Source organism: Diabrotica virgifera, chromosome 8 (genome assembly GCF_917563875.1).
Source record: "Diabrotica virgifera virgifera chromosome 8, PGI_DIABVI_V3a".
In the NCBI taxonomy this organism is placed as follows: Eukaryota; Metazoa; Arthropoda; class Insecta; order Coleoptera; family Chrysomelidae; genus Diabrotica; species Diabrotica virgifera.
In genome coordinates this window covers 102,940,245-102,967,131 of record NC_065450.1, presented here as the reverse complement: position 1 = coordinate 102,967,131, position 26,887 = coordinate 102,940,245, and the positions used below count along the sequence as shown (strand labels likewise).

General features: G+C 33.4%; 2 protein-coding genes across 6 annotated transcripts in view; one reads left to right on the top strand and one right to left on the bottom strand.

Moving 5' to 3' along the window:
- LOC114341142 (afadin) overlaps positions 1-26,255 on the top strand; it is a 1,043,753-nt gene extending 1,017,498 nt beyond the window's left edge. For all 5 annotated transcript variants that reach the window (XM_050658899.1, XM_050658898.1, XM_050658902.1 and 2 more), the window contains 4 exons: positions 6,164-6,589; positions 6,662-6,994; positions 16,856-17,212; positions 21,020-26,255. In XM_050658899.1, the coding sequence (XP_050514856.1) occupies positions 6,164-6,589; positions 6,662-6,994; positions 16,856-17,212; positions 21,020-21,340 (1,437 nt within the window). In that variant the 3' untranslated portion in view covers positions 21,341-26,255. The remainder of the gene's footprint in view (positions 1-6,163; positions 6,590-6,661; positions 6,995-16,855; positions 17,213-21,019) is intronic.
- Positions 8,158-10,863, bottom strand: LOC114341144 (protein mono-ADP-ribosyltransferase PARP12). Its single transcript, XM_028291925.2, has 2 exons — positions 10,075-10,863; positions 8,158-8,594 (listed from the first exon to the last, which is right to left on the bottom strand). Exons 1-2 carry the CDS (start codon positions 10,325-10,327, stop codon positions 8,251-8,253), a joined length of 597 nt encoding a protein of 198 aa, XP_028147726.1. The 5' UTR covers positions 10,328-10,863; the 3' UTR covers positions 8,158-8,250.
- Positions 26,256-26,887: the final 632 nt, after the last annotated feature.

The window sequence follows — 26,887 nt, the reverse complement described above, 5'->3', positions numbered from 1 at the left end:
GGGTTATTTATATACCTACATTTTTAATTTCATTGAATCTATTATGAATAAAAAAGATGTAAGAATACATGATACCGTGTACTGCACAAAACTACAGGTTTGACTGAACGGAGCTCTGTCACTACAAGCACAGCAGAGTTTTGCCTGCAGAGACATGATATGTACCTGCAAAGACATGAACTGCTCCAGTAGATACCGGATTCCTATAGAGTACAGAAGAGATTGCAGCTTATCCCATGGCAAAATCAATTATACAGGGTGTCCCGAAAAGATTGGTCATAAATTATACCACACATTCTGGAGTTAAAAATAGTTCGATTGAACTTAACTTACCTTAGTACAAATGTACTCATAAAAAAGTTACAGCTCTTTGAAGTTACAAAATGAAAATCGATGTTTTTCAATATAGTCCAAGTAATGAAGCTTAAAATAGGACACAACCTCGCAATTTTTACAGAATGGATGGATTTGCTTGAAAATTTGAGAATAAGTAGTGGATAGTCCAAGATTCCAAATCTATATGATGCCGAAAGGCGCTTTACCATGGGGGTGGTTGCCACCCCATCTCGGGGGTGGAAATTTTGTATTATATTTTGACCGCAAAAGTTGGTAAAAACATTCATTCTAAGCAAAAAACGTTCTATACATGTTTTTGATAAAATTAATAGTTTTCGATTTATTCGCTATCGAAAGTGTTAGTTTAATATCGAAAAAATCAATGTTTTTAATAAGTTTTCTGCTAATAACTCCAAAAGTTTTCGTTTTATCAAAACACCTTTACTCAACAAAAATGTACCTTTTGAAAAAATAAACAAAACCGTTTTTTAATTTTCTTTAAGACCAATAGTAATCGAGCTATAGGTACTTTATTATATGTTAGCTCTTCTTCGTCAAATGCTAAATATTCTAGTTTCAAAGTCAAAACACGAGAAAACTATGCATTTTTCGAGGACAACTTGTTTAAACTAATTTAAAGAAGGTATTTAAAAATATCTATCTCTATAAATAAAAAAGTCTCTAGCTCAAATATTAAATGACTTATAATGAAAAGAATGGTAGCCCCTATTTTTTTCAACAAAAAAGTGATCGGAAGCAACCCCCTAATCACCACCCTAATTAAAATTATTCATTGAAATTATTTGGCCTTCTTTATTTATGTATTATTAATAGGTTCTAGAAGTTGGACCGGATTAGAATGATTAGTTTTAAAAAAATGGAGTTAAAAGCGAATAACGAATTTTTGTAGTTTGGAAAAAAATTACCTTTTCTTCAGAAAACAGTACTTCCGGCTGCATTTGTAAAACCGGAAGTCCTAGGTCAAATTTTTCACCTTTAGTGCCATCCTTGGATCATAAGTTTTCATTCGACACCTCATTTGTCATTCTATCTGGTATAAAGACTAGGAGTTGAGTTTACGGACGGACGGACGGACAGACGGACGGGTATAATTCAACGTTTTCACATTTTTCAAAATTGGTTGAAAACAAAACTTTCGAAAACTGTATGTCCTACTACACTACTCACGTACTTTTCAGTACTATTTTACTTAATGTCTATTAGGAAAGTGCAGGGAATTGCTATATATTTCATTTGGAACGATTTCCAAAGTGTAAGTTTAATTTCACTTCCAAATTCCAATCCTTTCCAATTCAATTTCTAACTAATATTGTGGCTTATTCCCAGTTAAAACAGTAAATGTAAAGAAATACTACGACCATATAAATATTACAACCACCACGTATTTTGTTATATTTTTTTGTCGTTTCAAAAAATGTCCGTACTTTGTAATACTTTGTAATGTCCGTACGATGTAATAATTTAGCAACAATTATGTTCACATTAAATACCAACAAAAATGCTTTTTGAAACAAAACAAAACAATATGATTTTGCTTTTCTTATATCATCATAAAAACGTTGAATAATGCTGAAAAAGCAACTGCTATATTAAAATAGCTGGTCACACTATCTCTAACACTCATTACCACGCCACGAGCCACGGACATTCCACCTCAATGAGCGCCTTGCCTAAAGATTTTTTCAGAGTACATGTTAAATAATGCTGGTGAGAGTATGCAATCCTGTCTAACTCCTTTTCCGACTGTGAAGATTTCGGACAGTTCATTTTCGAATCGAACTGTTGCTGTTTGTTGGCGATATAAGTTTGAAACCAGTCTTACATCCTTACCATCGAGTCCTTTTAGGATATCGATTAGTTTCCCATGTGGGACTTTATCAAATGCCTTCTCGAAATCTATGAAACATGCGTACACATCGCAGTTGACATCCCTGGCTCTCTGTATTAGAACTTGCAAACTGAAAAGGGCTTCCCTCGTTCCGAGTCCTGCTCTGAATCCAAATTGAACTTCACTCAGGTGGTCTTCTAATTTGGTGTATATTCGCGAGTGAATGATAGTAAGGAGTACTTTCAGTACAGGGCTCATCCAACTAATTAATCTATGTTTTTCACATTTTCTAGCGTTGGCTTTTTTGGGAAGTGGAATGAATATAGTAGCCAGTCTTTTGGTAATTAACCAGTCTCATATATGTTGTTAAATAATTTCGTAAGAGCTGTGATTTGGTGGGCGTCTAATAGTTTTAAGATTTCATCATGCACCTCATCAGGTCCTGGTGACTTCCCATCTTTAATCCGCTTATGGCTATAGTTACTTCTTCGTTTGTTATTTCTGGGCCGTAGGGATTGTCTATTTCAGTCGGACTTCGTGTTGCATCTTCCAATAATTCTTGCATAACTTATTCTTTCCATATTCTTAAAGATTAAAGATCCATCTTCTAAAGATTAGTTTATTCAAATGTTATCCCGACTGGGCTAATATTACTTTTTTCGCTGTTAATCCAAAACCAACAATTCTGCATATTATTTAAAGATCTAAACAGGCAGAAATATATACCGTAACTGGAATAATTGACAATGGGAATAATTATTTCTAATAAAACATGAAAACTAATCTATAAAAGTTTTAGTTTTAGCAGAGAATAGTCCTCAATAAAATGCGTTTTGAAAGACTTGTTCATTCTTTGAACTTGTTCAGGTGCATTTCACAGCGATTGTTTTTGTTCTGCACTTTCCAACTGTTCTTATACTATTTTTTTTTCGACACAATAATAACCACAATTTCATCATTGGATGACTTCGAGAAACATTTAGTGGTTTATTTCCTCTTCGTAAATAATTATTTACGAAGTGTTTGCACATAAGATGCCCAAACGCGAAAGAAATACAAAAAGAAATAAATAGAGCAAGAAATGATAAAGCAGCTGGAGAAGACAAAATAGTAGCAGAATTAATAAAGTATGGTGATAAACAGCTGTATGAACAATTACAGCAACTAGTGAAACAAATATGATACATGAAATTGAACGGGGAAGCTCGAAGTTGACTAATTATAACGGGGAAATATAAATTTGAAGAAGTAACCAAGTTCAACTAACTAGGTGTAACAATAGGAAAAAGCGGCAATGACAGAATACAGGAGAGAATCCAGAAGGGTAACCAAGCTTTTGGAAGGAATAAGCAATTACTCAGATCCAAAAACATCAGCAGACAAACAAAAATCAGAAACCACGACGTTGACAAAAAAGATGAAGAAGACTAAGAAAAGTAGAAAGAAAAATAATAAGATCAATGGGTGAAATGCATAAAATCATGGCCGCAATGGAAGCCTACTTTGAAGACCTCGAGGACACTTGGGAACATTTTTCAGAGGGGTTAAAGAAGTTAAATTATCGCTGGGTAAGTGTACCGAGCTAAAAGGCGACTATGGTCTTTTGGTATCGACTTCTTTCTTTGTTGATAATAATTCAGTTTGTCAGGATTATTACCCATATAATATATCCTATATTCTGGATAGAAGGTTCCATCATCATATTTAACAAAAACGTTCTCATTTTTATCTGAACTAGTGTCGCAATTCTCTTCTGGTATAATCATTTTATCATATCCAATACACGTATTTCCAATCAAAGCTTTTGCCACAATTATAACCTTAAGCTCGTCTTTATCATCAGTATAATTTGTAGCATAGTTCGCTGTAGCTGAAAATGATACGCCTTGCCCAAACTTGTTACCACTGTTTATACCTGAAAATACGAGTTAATAATAATAAATAAAGGCTATAGCGAGATAAGATGGTCAAAACTGCCATCTCACCGATCAGCCTCACGACTTTACACTATCGATAAAGCATATCAAAACATGTCTTCATACGACTTCATGCGAATCAAAAAAAAAGAAGCTTTTTTAACTTCATGTTTTTTAGCTCAATTTTACTGTAAAAAATCTGAAAAAATTCAAGGGGATGTATCTGTTGAATACAAAACAGCCTGACTTTTTTGCCAGGTCTTCTTTTTCAGATTTTTGTATTGAAAAATGGGCTAGGAAAAATCATTAAAATTTCGAAATTGAAATTTTCGAAAATTTTTTAGGTTATGTTAAAACGTAGTAGATGCTAGTGCTTCAGCAAATAGTATCTACTTTGTAGTATTTTCTTTTACATAAAAGTATGTGCTTTTGTTGAGAAGAACATACTACACAACAGAAGTACCTGCTACTGACCTGAATCTACATACATGGTATCTACTACTAAGCGTAGCGCCAGTTGTGTGCGCATCATAGCACAATGGTGTTAGAACTAGTTTTCCATGTGCTTGTGATTTGTGAATTCATATTTTTACGTACCTACCTAATTATCAGAATTGTACAGCAGTAAAAATGAGTGACTGAGATTCCGAAGCGACAAACGAGTTAGGCGAGTATAAAAATGAACAATTGTTATTTGTTAATCTTCTAGAGAATTAAAAAAATTTATTTGATAAAAGATAACCCCAAAAATTAAGAATTAAAAAGAAACTACATTGAAGAAATTAACTGCTGCTTTCAATGAAATAATGGAAAAAACCTAGATTCAAAACAGATTTTGAAAAAATTCCAAAATTGTTGACGTAAAAAAACTGCTGCCATTTTATAACAAAAAAACACCTACACCGAAGTCGTTCCACCAACTTCAGCAGATCCACCAAATCCACCAACTTCACTTAAACTCAAGCAAATCCTACTAAACTAGCAAATACTTCAAAAGCGTACTAAATTCTTCTATGTATCTGGTAAATAGTAGCATATGCTACGGAGGAAAGTAAATGCTTTGTATGTGTAGTAAAAACTTCAAAAATGTAGGATATACTTGAAGTATTAGCAGATACTACGTTTTATGCATTCCACCCATTATTGGAACCAAAAAGAAGAAGCGACGGAGAAACAAAAATGAAGAGCAATAAAGAAATTCAACAAGAAATGGGAGGTGAGAACATAGCAAGAGATCATAGCATAAACGCAAGACGACTAGAATGGGCAGGCAACATAATGAGAAGAGCACCCACAGAAATGATAAAAAGAATCAGGAACTGGATACCCCTGGGACCAAGAAAAAAGTTAGACCCAGGATAAGATAGTGGAACCAGATAGAGAAAGACATAAAAATAATGAAAATAAAAGTCTGGAAGACAAGATGCAGAAACAGAAAAGATTGGAAATACATAACCAACGCTGCAAATACACATATATCTATAAGAAATAAACCAAAGAGAAATAATCCACCTGGAAAAGGAATTACTATATGCGACAGCATTGCCATAAACCATTAGGATTGAACGGCTGTGATGATGATGAAATAGTTATTAAGCATATTCGTTAAGTATATTTGGTTGTAAAGCTTCCTTTGGATAAATAGCTTTTTCTTTGAATAAATTAATATAATAATTTTACGTTTGGGCGACCATCCAATACGGCGATCAATATTTTTGAAAATATCGGGTATGCACGATAGAAGCTGAACTTATTTCATGAATAATTCATTCATGAATAATTTATCAATAAAAGCAAACCATAATTTATTTGTCATTGCCATGGTTACTAGATTATATGTCGAAATCGAGTGGGATGTATATTAGGTAAACATTTTGTCAAAACTTTTGTACCATACATTATACTGTTGTTTCTCCGTTGATTGGTGCAACTCAAAGAAAGTTTATGACAACTAATAGAAGAGTCATAGTGTTAAATTTCTGTCAAGCTGTTCCTTGCTCTGTTAATAATACGGAATCTTAAATTATATAAAAGTAAATATGTAATTGCTTATTTTTTTTAGAACCAAGAACAACTATCTCAACAGAGACTCAGCAGTGAAGACAGAAACGCTCGGGGCGCTGCTAAACTAGCGGAAATGTCAGAGGAAGTCAGAAGGCGACAGAACCCTCAACGTGTGCAGTATCCTCAACAGTCGTCTCAACAAACCACCTATTACCAACAGCAGCAATTGCAGCAACAGCAGCTACAACAGCAACAACAGCTACAGCAGCAGCAGCTACAGCAGCAACAACAGCAGCAGCAACAACAGCAGCAGCAACAAAATCAACAGCATTATTACAACCATCATGCGATGGCTCAGACTACACAGAGTATGCAGAATTTGAGTATCAGTTCTCAGTATGGGCACCAGCCTTATGGTCAAACGAATCCTTTGTCGCCTAGTTACAACAAAATTCCGCCTGTAGCACCTAAACCCTTAAGAAAGGTAAATAAACTCATTGCCAGTGTGAAACTCATGATAAAAGCAGACACTTTTGTATAATCAAATTTTTTTAAGGATGAAGTTCCACCTGATCTACCTCCATCTTCTACTCACCCTCTCTACTTAGCGAGTAGTCAAGACCCACCAAAAATGGCATTTTATCCTACCTCTGGACCTTCTTCTTCAAAACCGCCAAGAGACCCTTGGGCAAGAGAGGAACAAGAGAGGCAACAGGAAGCGAGAAGGGAGGCGGCCAGGCAATGGCAGGAGCAACAGATTAGAGACCTAGTGGCGCTACCTTACCGGACAGCACAGCAAGAAGAACAACTAAGAGTACTTCAGTTGGAAAGAGAGTTCCAAAGAAGGGCTATGGAAGCAGCAGAGGAAGGAGATGAGGATACCGAAAAGGTAAGTTTAGTTTCATTTGTTTAGCATGTACAGTGGAACCTCGATAACTCGGATTAATCGGGACCGCGACCGATCCGGGTTATCGAAAATCCGAGATAGCCGGAGAATATGGTAAAAATTATTAAAATACGGTATACTTACAGATAAACTCCGTTATAATTGAAATAACATGAAATATATTTATAAATATGCACAGTATTACCTACTCATTAAAATTACTAAAAAAAACACCAAACCCAAACGTAAGCAAATGGAAGCGAACAATACAAGACACACAATACTAAAGACCATTGTTTATAAAAGAATTTTTTAAATAGTCTTTCCTAAACAATGCTGACAGTTTGAAATAAAAAGGAATAGATACTACAGACAGGTGGCTGTTGTTTCTGCGGCGTGTGCTATGAGTCATTTTTAATATCGTATAGTTCAAATTACACACATAAGTACACATTATCTCTCAAATATTATATTACATACATTTTTATTGTTGAAAGGTTTGTCTGATAATTAACTATTTTGATTGGAAATAAGCCACAATTAAATTGAAAAATACAAAATATTGAAAATCAAAATGTTTATCTGATGAAAATCGGTCCGGGTTAGCCGAACTTCCGGGTTATCGGGGGCCGACTTATCGGGGTTCCACTATACTTATAAAAATGAAAGGAACTCAAATCAGTGTAAGTTTTTTTTATGGGTTTGGATAATTTGACCGGAAAGATGTCGGCCACCTTTATCTGGCATTCACAAAGTTTGTTCTATATCAGCTTCCTGGTAAAGGGCAAAACGGACACACGGATTTACTATGCCGGATTATTCAGTCGATTTGACGCCGAATTGCAGAAAAACAGCCCCAATTGGGCAAGAAAAAAGTGCTCTTCCTCCATGGCAATGCACTGGCCCACACCTCCGGCGTCGCCATGGCCAAACTGGTCGACTTGAGCTACGAACTTCTATCCCATCCACCGTATTCTCCAGGTTTTGCCCTGTACCACTTCTTCTCTGTTTGGCCGGACAGAAATTTATTTGCGTTCATGGCCGCAATGGAAGCCTACTTTGCAGACCTCGAGAAAACTTATTTTTCAGACGGGTTAAAGAAGTTAGATCATCGCTGGGTCAAGTGTACCGAGCTAAAAGGAGACTATGGTCAGAAATAAATCACCACTTTTTTTAAATTTTCGTTTATTTTTTGAAGGCTAATGAAAAAAAATCTTCTTAATTTTTATTAAAACAAAGAAACAACTAAATATATATTTCTACTCAAACTTGTCGAGGATAAAGTCTCTTAAAGTTATCGACTTCTTTCTTTGTTGATAATAATTCAGTTTGTCAGGATTATTACCCATATAATATATCCTATATTCTGGATAGAAGGTTCCATCATCATATTTAACAAAAACGTTCTCATTTTTATCTGAACTAGTGTCGCAATTCTCTTCTGGTATAATCATTTTATCATATCCAATACACGTATTTCCAATCAAAGCTTTTGCCACAATTATAACCTTAAGCTCGTCTTTATCATCAGTATAATTTGTAGCATAGTTCGCTGTAGCTGAAAATGATACGCCTTGCCCAAACTTGTGACCACTGTTTATACCTGAAAATACGAGTTAATAATAAATAAAGGCTATAACGAGATAAGATGGTCAAAACTGCCACCTCACCGATCAGCCTTACGACTTACACTTTCGATAAAGCATTTATCAGAACATGCCTTCATACGACTTGATACGAATCAAAAAAGAAGCTTTTTTAACTTTATTTTTTTAGCTCAATTTTACTGTAAAAAATCTGAAAAAATTCAAGGAGATGTATCTTTTGAATACAAAACAGCCTGACTGTTTTGCCAGGTCTGCTATTTCAGATTTTTATATTGAAAATTAGGTCTAGGAAAAATCATTAAAATTTCGAAATTGATATTTTCGAAAAATTTTTAGGTTATGTTAATAATTTTTGGCCAACTTTTAAATCGTAATTTTTTAAGTGTTTTTGTTCGTTTTTTGAATGGCAGAATTTTTAATTTCTGAACGGAAACGAAAAAAAAAATCTAAAAAACCGTTTTTAAAAACGCTAATGTTTTTTTTAGTTTAGACTATCCGCGAAAGCAAATGGTAAGTGTTATAACAAATTAAAGGGAGCGATCAAAAACATGCAGAAATTCGCTCACTTAGCCAGTAAAGTTTAAATTTATGCTAAAAAGTGAGAAAAAAAAACGATTTTTTCGGATTTTGAGAATTTTTAGGTTGAAAATGATTATTTTGACAATGAAGATACATAGTAGATAATATATAGAAAATAATTAGCCTGGCAGATAATAGTTGGAAAACCATTTATCTATCTGATTTTAAGGTAAGGTATAAAAAAGTGCGAAAAGGATAAAAACTGTGTTTTTCTCAATTTTGTCCTTGTAAAAGAGTTAAATGGGGATTTTTACAATAGGATTTGGATAATGTGGAAGGAAAAATGTTGAAAAACGTTTAATTAGTAACTGAGTTTTGAGGTTACGTGCGAATAAATAGGTAAAAAAAACGGTTTTTTCGAATTTTCTTCCTTTCCGCTTAGAAATTAAAAATTCTGCCTCTGCCATTCAAAAGAACGAAAAAATACTCAAGAAACTACTAATTAAAAGTTAGTCAAAAGTATTATTAACATACCCATAAAATTAGTGAAAATTTCAATGATTTCTCCTAGGTCCAATTTTCAGTATAAAAATATGAAAAAAAATCTGTATTTGATTCCCATTGAATCTTTTGAGATTTTTTACATCAAAATTAATAAAGAAAAAAGCTTCTTTTATCTATTTAAAAGGTTCTATGGTCTCTGGAAAGCTAAAAAATTGTAAGAAGACATATATTTTGATATGCTTTATCGAAAGCATAATTCTCGGGGCTGATCGATCGATTTGACCATCTTATGCTGCTATAGCCTTTATTGTTAATTAGGACCAATGAATAATAGTGATCTTATGGTAGTTAACAATAAATAAAATGTTAAAAAAGTCGCCACGTATTTTATCTGCCTCGCATATTGAAAAACCATTCACTATTACAAAGAAAATCATAAAGTTTTATAAATACCTGCGCGCCTCCAGTCAAAATTTGTCTTACAAATACTTTCCATTTCATCTTTACCGGTTCCATGAAATAACCGTATGTCCTTTGGTATTTTTCTTTTGTTTTTTTTGCTCAGTTTCTCTAAGTGTTTCTTCTTTATAGCATATTGTCCTAGCAGATACGGATTGTGTATTTTTTCTATCTTGTGAATCTGAAATAATTTTTTATTTTTGTCCTTAAAAAGTTTAGCTATTTCTTGATATTCTTTATTCTTCATAGACAGTTCTTTCGATTCATAAATGGTATTGTGACCTTGGTATTGGTACCTTGACGCTGTGGTTTATCAATTGTTCCAAAATATCTGACTTCGGTACTTGCACAGTGAATTTCTTACTTACTGAATCTACAGGACTATCTGTTTGGAGTTCATCTGATGATATGCTAGATGTTTCGGACTTCGAACTTTCGGAAAGATCATCGTCAATATCTTTAGAAGCAAAAATTTTGAGGATATTTCCTATGTCTAGAAACACAAATGACGAATGAATACATTGATTTGTCAGTATTGTTTCCTATCGCAATATTTTTGTTTATGATAAGATAGTTTGAGATAATATGGGGCACCTAATAATGATTACAAGTAATATCTGAGATCAACAATATTTTTTATTTATTAAAGGAACAATGCACCTAATTCTATTATTAACCAGCATTTTGTAATTAACCTAATCTGCTACTTTACTGTCCTAGATATTCCCAACGGTTCACCTTAGAATCTAATAATTATTGTTGCACACTTTACTGTTGAGGCTAGGTTCACTGCCAGAATTTAAACTGACATTTATACATTTATCACACAAGTTCGAAAAGTTTGGTGCGTTTAAACTTCTGGACTTGGTCTTAATTATCTAACAGTTCTAACACTTCCCTGTTTGTATAGTTATGGAGTAGGTTTTCGTGACCCTTGGCAATATTCTTTATTTCTTCTTTAACTGTTACTATGTATGAACTTCCCAAAATAGGTCTTTGTTGCGGACATACCACGGAGCATTGACTATGTTTCTTATGCATGGTTGCACCAACAGATCTTAAGCTTAAGTCGAGAATATCATAAGAATTAATATAATTATAGTATATTACAATAAGAAAACCATAATAATATAATAATATATATAATTGATAATAAGGTAAGACTCTAAAATTATGGTGCAACGTAAGTGATACTTATAGAGACCCTATCTATAAGTAGAGCTTAGCTAAGCTGCAGCTTAAGATCTGTTGGTGCAACCAGGCATTAGTGTTCGGTTTTGGACTCTTTGAATGAAAGCATAGTCACTGTCACTAGTACAGTCTTGTTCTTGATTGTAAGTAGCAAGCTTCTACCTAATGACCAATATAACTTCTTGTATTCAGTTTCAGAAGTTCTTCAGTTTTCTTTCTGATATGTTCCTGCCACTTTAATTTGCTATTCATATGTAGCCCTAGATATTTAATAGTTTGCTTGGTACGCTTTTATTGTTTAGTGTTTAGTCTATCTGGGTGATTATTTACTTTTTTTGTAAGTGAAATCGATACGGGAAGATTTCCATTCATTAATTTTTATACACCATTTATTATTCCAAGTGCTTATATTATTCAACGAATTTCGGAGGTGTCTAGTTGTTTCTTTGGATGTTTCACCGACCGTTAGTATTGCAATGTAGTCTGCAAATATGACCAGTTTAATATTTTCTGTCACAAGGATATCACCATGTCAGGTTTATAATAATATAGTATGGATCCCAGAACACTGCCCTGTAGATTTTCTGCGTTGATTGGTCGTAGTTCTGAATATTCGTCTACCCGTTTAACTCATAAAAGTTCTGTGTTACAAATAATATTACTGTGTTACATGGACAGAATAATGGATGGAAAGATTTCTTTTTAGTGTTAGTAACAAGCCTTTGTGGCACATGTTGCTATGTCTACTACAGTCATCACCATCATCATCATCATTCAACCCGGATCTATCCACTGCTGGATATAGGTCTCCCTCTATATATATTAATTTAACCACTTAAAATCCTATGTTTGGCTATCTATGGTCAAATTTTCAGCCAAATCTAATATGATGTATTTTGGGAATGGAGGAAAATGTAAAAAACGGTATTTTAACGTTTTCTACACTAAAATTTGATCAAAAACGTGTTTTGAATCAAAATAACTTGTTATAATTCCTTACAATGACATTTTTGAGTCCCTTCTATTAAAATATTATTTTTCTATTGATACTTTACGATAGAAAATGCAAATTTGTTTAAATAAACATCAAATCACTGTAAAATGGCATAAAATAACATTTTGAGAAAAAAAAAAGAAGAAGAAAACTTTTTGACCTTAAATGTCTTATTTTTACGTCCCGCCAAGTTTCAGAAAAATCGGAGAATTTAATCGTTGTGCTGCAATGTTTTTTCTCTTCTATTTGTTTAATTAAAAAAGGTCGTGGTCATTGACTGTTAGAATTTAAGTTTTGGATAAAAAAATTAAACAGTTTTTAGGGCAAATATGAATATAATCAAAGAAAATACTAAATGGTATTAGGCTGTAGAACTAAAAGAAAAAAGACTTGAAGGGTCAGGGGAAAAAACGATGAATGTCAATTTTTAGTAATTTTGCGATTTTTATGCAATCTGTTAGCTTAGAAAGAGTACTATCAACCTGTGAATGGCCAAAAGAAAATAACGATGAGAATCCTCTTAAAAACACGTCACAAAATTGGACGCAAGGGGTAAACAATTAATATTGGGGACGTTTTTTATTTTAAATCTCACCCCACCGTGGCGAAAAGGGGTTAATTATTCCCGTTTGCCTAATTGGACATCGGCAAAATATTTACATAAAAGCGAACTAATTTAAATGTTGTTTTCACAACAAATATGTAACTTTGTTTCTCATTTTACCGAAAATGCTTCCAGATAGACATTCATCGTTCTTCCTCCTGACCCTTCAGTTCCTTTTGTAGCTGGTATATAAATTTGTTAATAAAAATTTCTTAAAACATCCAAGTTGGACTAAAAGTACATCACAGATTAACGAACGTTTTCGGTCTTAGCAGACCATCATCAGGTTAAACTCCAGATTATGATAGTGGAATCTATCCACAGAAATTGGTCATATGTACTATACGTTGCAAGATAATTCAGATGGAATTCTCCAGATTAAGAGACTGGGCCGATATCAAGCTCAAAATGACTACTCCCTTAATGCTGTAACGAATAGTCCCCTTAGTCTTTCGTTACATTAGGTTCAATTTTAAATTCTACCCAAAGTTTGAAGGTACTTTACTAAATGATAAATCTGATTAAATTCGAAATATCTTGCAACGAATAGTATGTACTTTAAATTATAAATTTTAAGCCATTTGGCTCAATCAGATGCGACAATAAGTCAATGTTGAAAGATTAAAAATATGTAAGGAAGTCTTCATCTTTGCCCAAGACTGCACCCCTAAGCAGCAATTTGTTGACGCGACAACGTTGTCTACTGCATGGCAACGTTTTGTTACAACGTTGTTATTGCCTAGAAGACGATCCTATTCTTCACTAATTTGATGGACAATTTTTGAGTTGTCTTGACGTTGCCTGGGCAACCTATGTTTAAGCAACACCGTTTCGCAAACGTTGCATAAGAGAACGGAAGCGACTATAAAAAGCGCCTGCATGCAGTGGCTGCTCAAAGAGTCGGACTGGTTATGTTTTTTTACCTATATTTTTAGCACTGTATGGTGACTGCGAAAACCAAAAAGTAAACTATTTTGACATCATATTAGGTATTTAAATTTATATAAATAAATAAAGGACTTAAAATTACCTGATATGAAATTTATAAACGCATCTCAGATTACCGTCAAATATGGATATTTCACCTTTTAAAAAACACATGCGCTCCTTTCTTATGCCCTTTTTGACAAAAAATATGTAAATTAGAAAAGATCAAATTTTAATATAAAAGCCAAAATTTATGTTAAAGATGTTCTGTATAAATTTAATTTATTGATGGTGATTTTAAAGGTATCAGAAAATCACGCCTATTCTGTAACTCATTTCGATGATAGAAGTCAGTAAAATCGAATAGAAGTGGCCAAGTCGAATAGAAATAGTCCAAATCCGTATTCCATAACTACTTCGGAATCTCTACAATCGTAATAGTGAATAGAAATCACTTCGACAGCATTTATCCTGTCGAAATGAGATTTCGATTATCGGAATTGTGGTTGACGCAAGCGCATTTTGTTTTGTTTTGACGTTTATATTATATATATATAAAAATAATTGATTACTACTTATTTTATAATTATTTATAGTGTTTGTACCTTTTTTAGCTGCGTAATTTTTAGTCTGTGGTGTTATTTGTAATTATATATTTAATTTAGACATGTTGTACGAGTATGAATTGGACCTTGGACCTAACCTTATTTATTTGCTTTGCTATTTGGCTTGGCACATGAATGAATGTTTGCCCCTCGCAGTGTTGCCATAATTTTGTTAGTTATTTCTTGTACAATTTCAATCAACGGTATAATGTACAAGAATAGCATACGATAGACTTCTGATGCGTTGATGGATAAATATATTATACCAGTATCATTGTATAACTAGACTCCTTTCTTAAACAATGCCAGTATACTTGTATATTTATCAGTCAACGCTCATAGTCTGAACAAATTATAGAAAATATGCCATTTTTGGGAAAAGTTGTTTAGCAGTTATTTCAGCTCTAATCGAATCTTAAAGATTGCATATTATTAGTAATATCGATTTTAAATTATAGATTAATAATAATGCATTAATAACATCAATTTAAATATGTTTGATTTAAAACCATTTATACTTCTTATCTTCACTTATCTTTCTTATTTATCAGTTTATCTTTTTTTATATCAATTTTAATTAACTTTAATTTAAAACCATTTATCCTCTTTTGAGCTTTTTGCATCCAGTATTTACACTAATACTTTATTTACTTTTCAAAACTTGAGGATAGTATGAAGAAAGTATGAAAACATTGAGGATATGGCAACGGTGTCAAATTTTAAATTTAGATCCAGTCACAGAACAATAATTTCTCTGGTTAATGCGGGGTTGCCACCACCTCAGAACCGCGTGAAATAGAAGTCAGAGGTTTCGATTACGATATGAGTTATAGAATACCAATCCAAACACAAAAATGACGCGATAGATATCAAACATTCCGATTTTGGGTAATTACGATTCGACTTGGTCATTTCTATTCGATTTGTTAAAAGTTACAGAATAGGGCTGAATGCCTACATTTTTTATACTTTGTGTTTTTATTTTCTTTACATCCCAACAAAAAAGGCCCAACACCGAAAAGTGCAAATGGGTCTACTGATTAAGTACAGTAAGTACATCACAAAAAATATCAAGTAAAAACCAAACTGGCGTATTCAACAATATTACCAAAATTACTAAAAAAAAATACTACCTAGACGGATGATACAACCGAGAAGTCCGACCGGCAACCAAACACGGCCGGGCGGACTATCCCAACCATTTTAGAACGCACCCTCTTATTGGGTGACAGAGGTCATGTAATCAGTGTCAAGTGAAGTGCACTACGGATTGTGGAGTTTGAAGTAATGTTCGGGAATCTTTTGGTAAATTGGGAATTCCACACTCAGTAAGGCCAGGCAGTAGAGTATTTAACGCTGGATTTTGACATATTTGATTTTTTGTAGCCCAACCAGGCAGACATTGTCTTATTTTAAGTCCTATAGCTTCCAAATATGTCTGATTTGTTTGTGATCTCTCTTTTGATTTCTTCTTCCATCAGATTGGCAGTAGTGCTCTCATTGCCTGAATCAGAGGAATATTCATTTGAGTTATGAGAATCAAAGGAAGTTTTCTGAGAAGTGAGTATTCTAAAAAGAACAACAAATTTAAAAAAATAATTAAAACATCTGCAGGGCTTCCATGGAAAATGCACACCTAAGCCCATATTTTTATTGTTCCTGAGGTGAAGTAAGTAATATTTCCTATTTTTTTACACAAGGGTGAGTGGTCACTTCACCTCACGGGCGGCCAAGAATAAGGGCTACTTACCTGGTTATCCTCTTGGGTTAAAACTTGACCGCTTTCTTCAATTTTATTTGGAGACCGAACCGCAGCATTCTCCTTAATTTCCAACCCTATCTTCTTCCGATACCGATAAAAGCTGGTAGAGTATTTGTAGGCCTATTCCGCTTCATATTAAAAAAAAATCGAAAATTTCCAGCAAAATAAAATATAAAATAATAGGAAAAAAGTGAGGTTATAAAGTAAATTCTTTTTTTTCTTCTGAAGTTGCCGCAAACGTGTCACACGTTTAGAATAATTATACCTAGGGTCATGACAGACAACTACCGAGCCAGCCGGAAAACCCATGGGCGTAATTTAGTTTAGCATAATAATGTTTTTAAGTCGTTGCGATTGTTGAAAATACTGATCTGTGATATGTAGTTGTTACAGTGGTAATAACTTAGTTGCCCATATAACTAAAGGTATTACTTAACGTTGTTAAATCGTAATGTCACCGGTAACAAGGGTCGTTGGCAGAAACAACTGAAAATGCACTCGGGCAACGTTATATACAGTGCATTTTTTTGTACTGAAAACCAATGCGTCGAAAAATTGCTACTTGGGCCGTGCACGTGTTTATTATATGAGAAAGCCGGAACCAAGTGTCCTTCAGTATTTTTATATGGTATGCAGCCAATTAGAGGAATTTTGATTTTTATGTTAAGTAAAATAAAAGTCTTTATTTTCAGGAGAGTCCAACTCCTCAAGGCTCCCCTCAGCTTATGCCTCCACAACCCATAAGCAACTTAACCACAACGCCAACATCAATTCCAAGCAAATCAGAACCGCAACAAATTCCTCCAGCGTCTATTTTAAAACCAAATTCCAATAACAATGTTCAACAGGCTTCCCCACCGGAAGCGACAGTTGCTCCCCCACCGCCAGAGAGAGGATCGAGTTTTACGATAATGTCGATGAGGGCAAAGGAAACTACCAAGAGGGTATCGTTCAATGATGCATCAGCCGCTGCAGCAGCTGCTTCAGTAACGCCGGTTCAACCACCCAATACGTTGCAGATAGAAGAAACTATTAGAGAAGATCCCAATGTAAGTATATTTTCAGTTTCTAATTCTATCTGTTGGATATTTAAAAGAGTATTTTAAAATTTTGTTTTTTAACAATTATTCTTCTTTAACAACTATTCCATTTCTTATTATTTATGAATAGAGTCATGCCAGTCAACACTCTTCTTTCTATTTTGTTAAATTCCGAAAAATTTAATTATTTTTTTTATTTAGGATTCCTGTTTCTTGGACGACGGAGTCCAAGTTTATCACTCTCCTCTCTTACACTTTTTGCTTGGTCTACTCCTTCCGACATGTGCTTTATATATGATATATGCCAGAAGGGGAATCAGGATATAATGATAGGTTATCGGGACATCGGCCAGAACAAAATGACAGTACATCAACTTCGCTTCTTCTTCTTCGTGCGACTAGGATTACTCCTGTTTGTCTGCCTCTTATTTTGTTTCAGTTGTTGTTGACTGTACATTGTCTTTCCACCTTTGTGGCGGCCTTCCAACGGGTCTTCTGCTATACGGCTTTTTGTTTTTATACATGTTCGTTAATCTATCTGGTTCCATTCGGTTTACATGTTCGTTCCAGTTTTTCTTTCTTGTTTTTATCCACCTGTTAATATTTTGAATTTTGGCATCGTTCTCGTTATTGTTGATTTGTTGTTTCGTCTTTCTTGTATCGGTCCTTGTCTCTGCTGCATATGTTAGGATAGGTCTTACTGTTATCTTGTAAACTTTTATTTTGCTTTGCTGGTCAGATATTTGTTTCTCCATATGGTTTCTCGGAGGCAACCACTTACTCTTGCTGCTTTTGTTGCTTGTGTTGTGGTCTCTGTTCTTATATTCCTGTCACTAGTGATCTTTACTCCTAGGTAATTGAATTTCATTACTTGTTCTACAATTTTGCCGTGTATTTCTAACTTGCATCTACGCGGCTCTTTACTTAAATACATTTAGTTTTTTTCTACTGATATTCTCATATTAAGTTTGTTCGCTGTGATATTGAAAGTGTGGAGCTGCCTTTGTAGGTCATCCTCGTTATCAGCAATTAGTACTGCACATCAACTTCGCAATATGCTTAATTTTCGTCTTCTTCTTCAGCCTGTTTGCATCCACTCCTGGACAAATGCCTCCCCATGAGCTCTCCACACTTCTCTGTTTTGTGCTGTTTGGTGCCAGTTTCTCCCTACTTTGGCTTTGATGTCGTCTAACCATCGTTTTTGTGGTCTTCCTCTACTACGACTGTGTTCGCGTGGTCTCCAATGTAAAATGTTTCTCGTCCACCTGTCTTTTTTTGCCGTGCCACGTGTCCTACCCAGTCCATTTCATTTGCGCAATTCTTCCAATTACATCTTCCACCTTCGTCCTTCGTACTCGTACCTCATTTCGTATATGTTTCCTCAGAGATACTCCTAACATAGCTCGTTCGATCGCCCTTTGTGTCGTTCTCAATCTGTTGGCTGATACCTCTGTAAGTGTCATGCTCTCCATTCCATAAGTCATAAATGGTAGAATACAACTGTTGAATACCCTTTTCTTTAGATTTATTGGTATCTTTTTGTTTTTCAACACATTATTGAATTTTCCTATTACTGCTCAAGTCATTCAGATTCTTCTAGTTATCTCTGCCGTTGGATTCTATTTGCCTAGTTTGATCGCTTTGACAGGACAGTTTTAGTCCTGTCGCCAGGGGTGGGAGGGGTACAACGGCCTCATTTATTAAGATGGGCTTACTCTAGTTTTTTTTTATGTATTTTGATCCGTAGAACACGAATTTTTTGGGTAACAGTTTATCCGGATGTCGATAAGATTGTTATAAACAAAGAACTTGAGGAATTACATAACAACATTTTTTTTGTATTTTTTGGGTCATTCTAAGCAAAAAATGTTCTTACAAGTTTTTTCGTAGAATGCATAGTTTTCGAGATAAACGCTGTTAAACTTTCAAAAAATCGAAAAATTGCAATTTTTTAACCCGAATTACTTTTGATTAAAAAATAAAATAGCAATTCTGCTTACCGCATTTGAAAGTTCAAGTCAAATTCTATCGGTTTTGATTATTTGCATTGCTAAAAATTAATTTTTTTATTGTTAAACAAAGCTATAAATACATAGTGCTTCAGTGATGTTTTCAATGCATTTCTCATTTAAAATCGAACGAGCAGGCACGCCTACAAACAGACAATTTCTACGTAGCATGCCTTAAAACGCATGCATTGGGAACGGGAAACACTATTTGTTTATAGCTTTGTTTCACAATAAAAAAAATTAATTTTTAGCAATGCAAATAATCAAAACCGATAGAATTTGACTTGAACTTTCAAATGCGGCAAGCAAAATTACTATTTTATTTTTTAATCAAAATTTGTTCGGGTTCAAAAATTGCAATTTTTCGATTTTTGAAAGTTTAACCGCGTTTATCTCGAAAACTATGCATCCGTACGAAAAATCTTGTAAGAACATTTTTTGCTTAGAATGGCCTAAAAAAATAAAAAAATGTTTTGTTTTGCGAAAAATCGCTGTTATGTAATTCCTCAAGTTCTTTGTTTATAAAAATCTTATCGACACCCGGATCAACTATTACCCAAAAAATTCGTGTTCTACGGGTCAAAATACATAAAAAAACTTGGGTAAGTCCATCTGAATAAAGGAGGCCGTTGTACCCTCCTGGCGACAGGACTATTTCGATTTCACTTCCATCTAAGTCGATTGCGATATTTTGATTTGTCATCAGAGTCATCACTTTGTTTTATTTAAATTAATTTTTAAACCGATTTTCTCAGATTCTCATTTAAGTTCTTTCGGCATGCAGATCAGTTCTTCTGTATTGTTGCTTATGAGTACTATGTCATGTTTAATCTAACCACTACATAATTCCTCAGAAAGTGACAACAAGTAGCTGATCTATTAACAAGCCAATCTATACAACTGATAGTGAAATATGAATACGTACAATGTCAGAATTTCTCTATTACATACTAACATACAACTATAACAATACGTGCCTACTTTTGTACATTAAGAGGAAACAGTAGCGGTCAACAGGTCGCGAAAATGCGTTCCAAGATTGCGGCTGTAATTTTGAATATTTCTTCGAGATATTTGGCAGACGTATTCGTAATATAATAAAGAATGGCGGTACAGAGCCCAATTTGAAAAATATATTAATATGTGGAAATTACTCCGTAATTAAATACAATATTAAAAAAACCAGCCTGTACCGCCATTAAGAAGAATAAAAAAATACACTTTCTTCAAATAAACTTTTTTATCCGATGCCTAGATTTTGTGTCATTTTGGAACTACTAATGAAATAAAAAATTTTAGTAGTTCCAAAACGACACAAAATCTAGGCATCGGATAAAAAAGTTTATTTGAAGAAAGTGTATTTTTTTGTTCTTCTTAATGGCGGTACAGACTCGTTTTTTTAATATTGTATTTAATTACAGAGTAATTTCCACATATTAATATATTTTTCAAATTGGGCTCTTTACCGCCATTTTTTATTATATTACGAATACGTGTGCCAAATATCTCGAAAAACTATTTAAAATTACAGCCGCAATCTTGGATCGCGTCTTTGCTACCTGTTGATCGCTATTGTTTCCTCTTAAAGTTTAATCGTAGTTTACCGGTTAACTCGTATAGAGGTATTGCCTTCAAAAGTGTCTCAGTAGATTATAGCAATTATATTGTACAATATACGTAATTGTTTAAGGCTGTTACATATTCAATACAAGAAATTTTATTTTATTTGAAATACATTTCAAGAAATAATCATATATTCCCAACAGTAACACGTAATCAACAACTTTTAATTTTAATTAATTTTTAGAGCTTTATTCGTCAAGCCGAATCGATGTTGGCATCTCCTACAACGCCAACGGACGCTTCACCAGGAATGTCTAATGCGACCCCGGGAGTTATCGGCGCCCAAGAGGTCTACCGAGATCCCAGAGCGCGAAGATTAGCGGAGCAGGCCCAAAGAAAGGACCAAAATCTTAACACAGCAGTGCCAGAGAAACTTTCGTTCAAAGAGAAAATGAAAATGTTTGCCATGGAGACAGGTGAACAAGAAACACCTAAGGATAAGAGTAAAATCAGTAGAGCGCAGAGAGATATTGACGGTTTGGGTTCTCCCAGTTTGGTTCATTAGACGTTGTTTGATTGGTAATATTTAAAAGGGTTTTACCGTTTGAGTTGAGGCCTTTCACATATAATGATGATCTTATGTAAATAGAATGGGATAGAGTATTAAAAGTAAAGTGCTGGAAACAAAGTTGATTAAATTTTATTGTCGTATTATTATTATTATTATTATTTTTTTTTTGGTCTTCATCACGTGTGGTAAGCTTTTGGTCAACGCAATAATATCGGTCGATATACAAGAATTTCTGTATAAATGAATAACTATATTGACTAATAGCATGCCAAATAACTTAAAATGAATTTCAATGGCAATTATCGAAGATTTTAATTATTAACTGCTTAGTTATGTATAATGCACTATTTGTTGAGGGATTCGGTCCTTCTTATGATGTAATTGTGATTGAATCGATTATGGGACAACCTAAAAATAATTAGGCAATGATATAGAATTATTTATTTTTAACTATTAATTTCCAGTTGCGACAAATGTTCTTAAAGGTTGCGAAGAATTCTCGGGGATGGTCGAATTTTATGCCATAGTATTAGATATTTTTACTGTTTGGGCGTAAAAGTCTGATTTGATCGTCTGTTTCTTTATCACTCATGGTTTCTCGGACCCCAGAGAATAATTTTTAAGTAAAAGTATTTTTAATAGGGCTCATTAATTTGTGGCACTAAGTTAAATGTTATGTTTACATGGGATTCGCCAAAGTTGGGTTTTATTGACAATTATATATTTTACCCAAATAACTCATTGTTTCGAACACTCCCAAACATAGAATCATGTAACACATAGAATTATTGCACAAATACACATAATAATCAGAATTTGAAGTATCAGGGCAGAAAAATATCCACCCTCATATTTTTCCAGCCAAAGCTGGCTGTTGCTTACAACCATCATAGGTAAAGTACATTCAAACATCAATATTTGTTGACTCATAACATAACCTCAATAACAACAATTCGAGTGGGAATCGAAACGTCACGTATTTTTCAGGTAAAATATGTAATTGTCTAATATGGCTAATATGTAATATGGCTAATCACATATAAATATAACATTGAAAATATTTTGCCACGTTTTTTAAGTACACCCAGGTCTACATTCAATCAACTACTTCTTCTTAACTTCCATTTATACTAGCCGATTAACTTTTAATCGATTATATGCTACCATTTTCATTTGCTATTCTTAGTTCAACATTTTCTACTATAGTTTTTTCTTTTTTGGTTGTATCCTATATGTCGTGTTTAGTCCACAGGAAAATAAGTAAGTAGTCCACAATTTCTTTCCCGATTATTTTTACCTCGTTTATTTTGATATTGTATGTAGTATTTTCGTTTCTATTTTTCCATTCTAGGTTCATATATTAATTTAAATGAATTCAATGCTTTAGTTTGCATCATTTTTCATGTTTTTAGCTCAGAAAATATGTTTCTAAAATCAAGAAGTTTAGTAACACTCTAGTATGCCAATTTTTTTATTTTCTAGATAATTATCCTAGTTAATTATCCATCTAGTTAATCTTTAATTTTCTATAACGTTCGTTACTTATATTATTACAAAATCAATGGGAAAATCCCAGTAGCTGGCTGTATACCATACTTAAAAAACTAATACAGAAGTAAAAAACTTCGATTTGTATATTGGTATAAAATGTTTATTAAAAAACGTTTTAAAATGTCATCCAAATGGATTGCAAAACGTTTTCGATCTGATTCAGATCATCTTCAACGCATACTGCTAAGTAGATGAAACTAGCACACTATTAAAAGTGGTAACATCGAAGTATATGGTTTACATAATATGATTGTATGAAATTCTGTAATTCATATTATGGTTTACATAATATGATTGTATGAAATTCTGAATGAATATTCTGTTCCATGTTCTGTCCCAGGGAACCACGTTGCCCTTTGAGTATTAATAGTATATAATCCATTAACATCGACTTGGAGTCGCTATATTTCATACAATCATATTATTTAAACCATATACTTCGATGTTATCACTTTTTTACTTCTGTATTAGTTACAGTCGAAAAAATGAAAGAATACCCATGAACGATCACACCAATCACATATTTTGTATTTGCTGTTTTTTTTCCATAAATAATAAACGAGAGAGATAGATTATTATTAATAATCTGAATAATATGTGATTGATGTGATCGGGTATTCTTTCATTTCTCCGACTGTACATATATTATTATTTACAGTTCATAAGTTTGTGGTTAATATCTCTATCGAACCGTTATATTTGCATGATCGTTACATATCCCTCTGCCTTTCTTGGAATTAGGAGAAAGAATTATATGACTAGATGTTTGAAGTTTTATAAATACAAAATATATATTATAAATTAAATTACATTGTAAGTAATTTTTAATATGCATATCTACCTGTTAGCATACTCTGTACCGTCCAATATGCAGCTATAGCTAATATACAACGACCAAAACCTTATATTATACAGGATGTTCAATTATTGCACTTTATGAAAAATAAATCGCTTGGTGTAACATCTGTAAAAAATTGGGGAATATTTTTTTTGCATTACATATATGTAGCAATATTAATCTGTGACAGCATTCAACATTAGTTTTAGATATTTTTTAAGAGACAATTCATAAAATGATTCTTGACGAATATTATTTTTTTAATGATGCAGCTCATGATTTTCCAACGTTTCTTTTTGCTTGTCTATTTTTTATGGTTATTATAGAATTAGTAGATGCAAAGTCTAATAATTTTGACATTTACTAACTTTTGAATAGACGAAATTTTGTAAACCAGTAACACATTGCATTACACTATTGTTTCTGTAACTTCAAATTGCAAAATTTACACGGTCAAAGCGGTTATTTTTTATTATTTCGAACATTTTGTATTTTTATTAAAAATATTAATGAGTATCTACATATTTAATGATAAAAGTAGACTTGCCACAAAAAAATTTAAAATGAATTAGCATTTTATGAAATTGAAGCAGTCTAACTTGCCATTGATTACATTAGTGGCTATGAAGTAATTATTGTGAATGAAATCCCTACACTGTTTCTGTATTAGAAATTTTTAATTATATATTGTAATATATATCATAGAATCCCTATTTTTTGTCAATTTATATATAAAAATATTCCTTGTAGAATTTAGAGAATTGCGAATATTTAAAAAATTTTCGGAGCAATATTACATAAGTATAAAGATAATAGCACATACGGACCAAACAATATATTGTAATATATTTTTCCAATTTTACTGGGACGTATTTGAGTGCAAAACGTTTTAAGACTTATTTTTCACCAACAGCATTACGCGTCGTGCTTTTCGAAATTGTTTATACTAAAATTTCCCTCTAATCTGTCGGTTCGTATTTTTTAACATGCTTCTTATTCCTAAGGTCTTTCTAAGATTTTTCGACTGTCTTAAAATGTTTTCAGATATACAAATATGCAGCTCGGTTGGTATATGAGACACGCATTCCATGGATCCAATTTTAAAAATATTGTATAGATTTTAGTCATGATCAAATATTATATTATGAAATGGGCATGCTGAACTCTACAATTTTATTTGTTATGGTATGTTTTAACATTATTTAAGTTACTTATGGATTAAGTTTGCCCACTGAATATATTTTTGACAAAATTGAAGTATCAGTATAGATGAGAACCTATTAGGCCTGGATCCCGCGTACCAAAAGAAAGTTGATTAATAGCAAGCTGAAAATTTGTTAATAGCTTAACGGTGTCTAGTCAAACAAACTTTGATGTACGGGAACACTGGAAGAGGGGAAGTTTTAATTGTGGAACAGGTTAAAAATTTGGAACGTCAGACTACGAAAACGTCTCATGTATTTTGTCTGACAGAACTTCCAATTGATTTGTTACCCTTTCATTAAACTCGCATGCAAAAATCAGACTGCTATTTATCACCTGGGGACCGTTCAAGTATTACGTAACGCAGGTTGGGGGGGGGGGGTCAAAAATCTTCAAAAATTGCGTTACGCAATAGTTAAACGCCCATTACAGTGCGTTACGTAGGGAGGGGGAGGGGTCAAAAATCTTTAAAAATCGCGTTACATAATACTTGAATGCTCCCCGGTCATAATTCCTGTCATTTGACATGTTCTACGTGTCGGACTTAATAAAATGTCCAGTTGGTGATAAATACGAGTCTGATTTTTGAATGAGAGTTTAATGAAAGGGTAACAAATCAATTGGAAGTTCTGGGACAAAATACATGGGACGTTTTCGTAGTCTGACGTTCGAAACCTGTAACCTGTTCCACAATTAAAACCTCCCCTGTTCCAGTGTTGCCATACATCAAAGTTTGTCCGACGAGACACCGTTAAGCTATTAACAAATTTTCAGCTTGCTATTAATCAACTTTTTTTTGGTACGCGGGATCCAGGCCTATATACGTGGTTAATGGAACCACCAATTTCTCCAAATAAAAAATAGTATTCATGAAGCGTGTATACAAAATTATTTTAAAATCTGTGTCAATAGGTTAAAAATTAAAAAACAACAACAAACCAAGCACTAATACCACATAATAGGGAATAAAACTGAACTGATATATTCCTTCTGGGCCTGTAGGAGTTATTTCTTTAGAAAATGATTACGTCCATTAAGCTACAAAATAAAATGTGTAGGGTTCAGCTTACATCGCTTTCGATGTCAATCTATGAGCAATATGTGTGTAATTAGTTGAGAATAGTTTCTAGAACTAGTTTGTATATAAACTTGTAAAGGTAAATTTATCATTTTATAGTTTATAATACAAAAATATCATCTGTTTTAATAAATTATGTGTTATCTGAAAGTGAATTTATATTAAAATAATCCATAAGTTCAGATAATTTTCTTTATTTTGTAATATAAAGATTTATTCAATAAATATATCTCATTAAATGGTTTTTTTATTTTTTAATTCATCATAACTTTCCTTGTACTCTCCTGTTCGGAAATCTTAAAAATATTGATTGATCTTAATAAAGTCTTAAAATTCTGAAGTTCGTGGTTACACATCTCAAAAATACAATACTAGTAGTTGAACAGTAAAGGTACCATTGCGCAACAAGCGACCGAGACAGGCGACAGATAGGTGAGATCGATTGTGGTCTCTTCACGTCTGCTCTCAAAGCCATTATATCAAGGCCGTTCTGTAGCCCGCGACCGAGACAAGAAACAAACGATTGTCACTTGTCTGTCTCCTCGGTCTCGTATAAGAGCAGTAGTAAACTCGGTCGCTGCGCGATACTTCTGTTGTAGCACCGATTTGTACATGGTTTTTTATTAAAAATAATAACGTCCGAAATTAAATTTACTGGTGAGGCAGACCAAGTGCTAATGGAGTTAGGGGCTAAGAGCCCAGCGCTATTTGATCCATAAGTGGAATCCTACAAGGATGTTCTCGTCCTGGAAAATGTAAAATTCTTCTTCGCATCTCGTTTTAGATACCTATAGAATTTATATACCTTCGTCTTTTCATTTGAAACACGTAATGTACGTATCATCTTCCTCTTCTGCTTTTTGAGACCGCC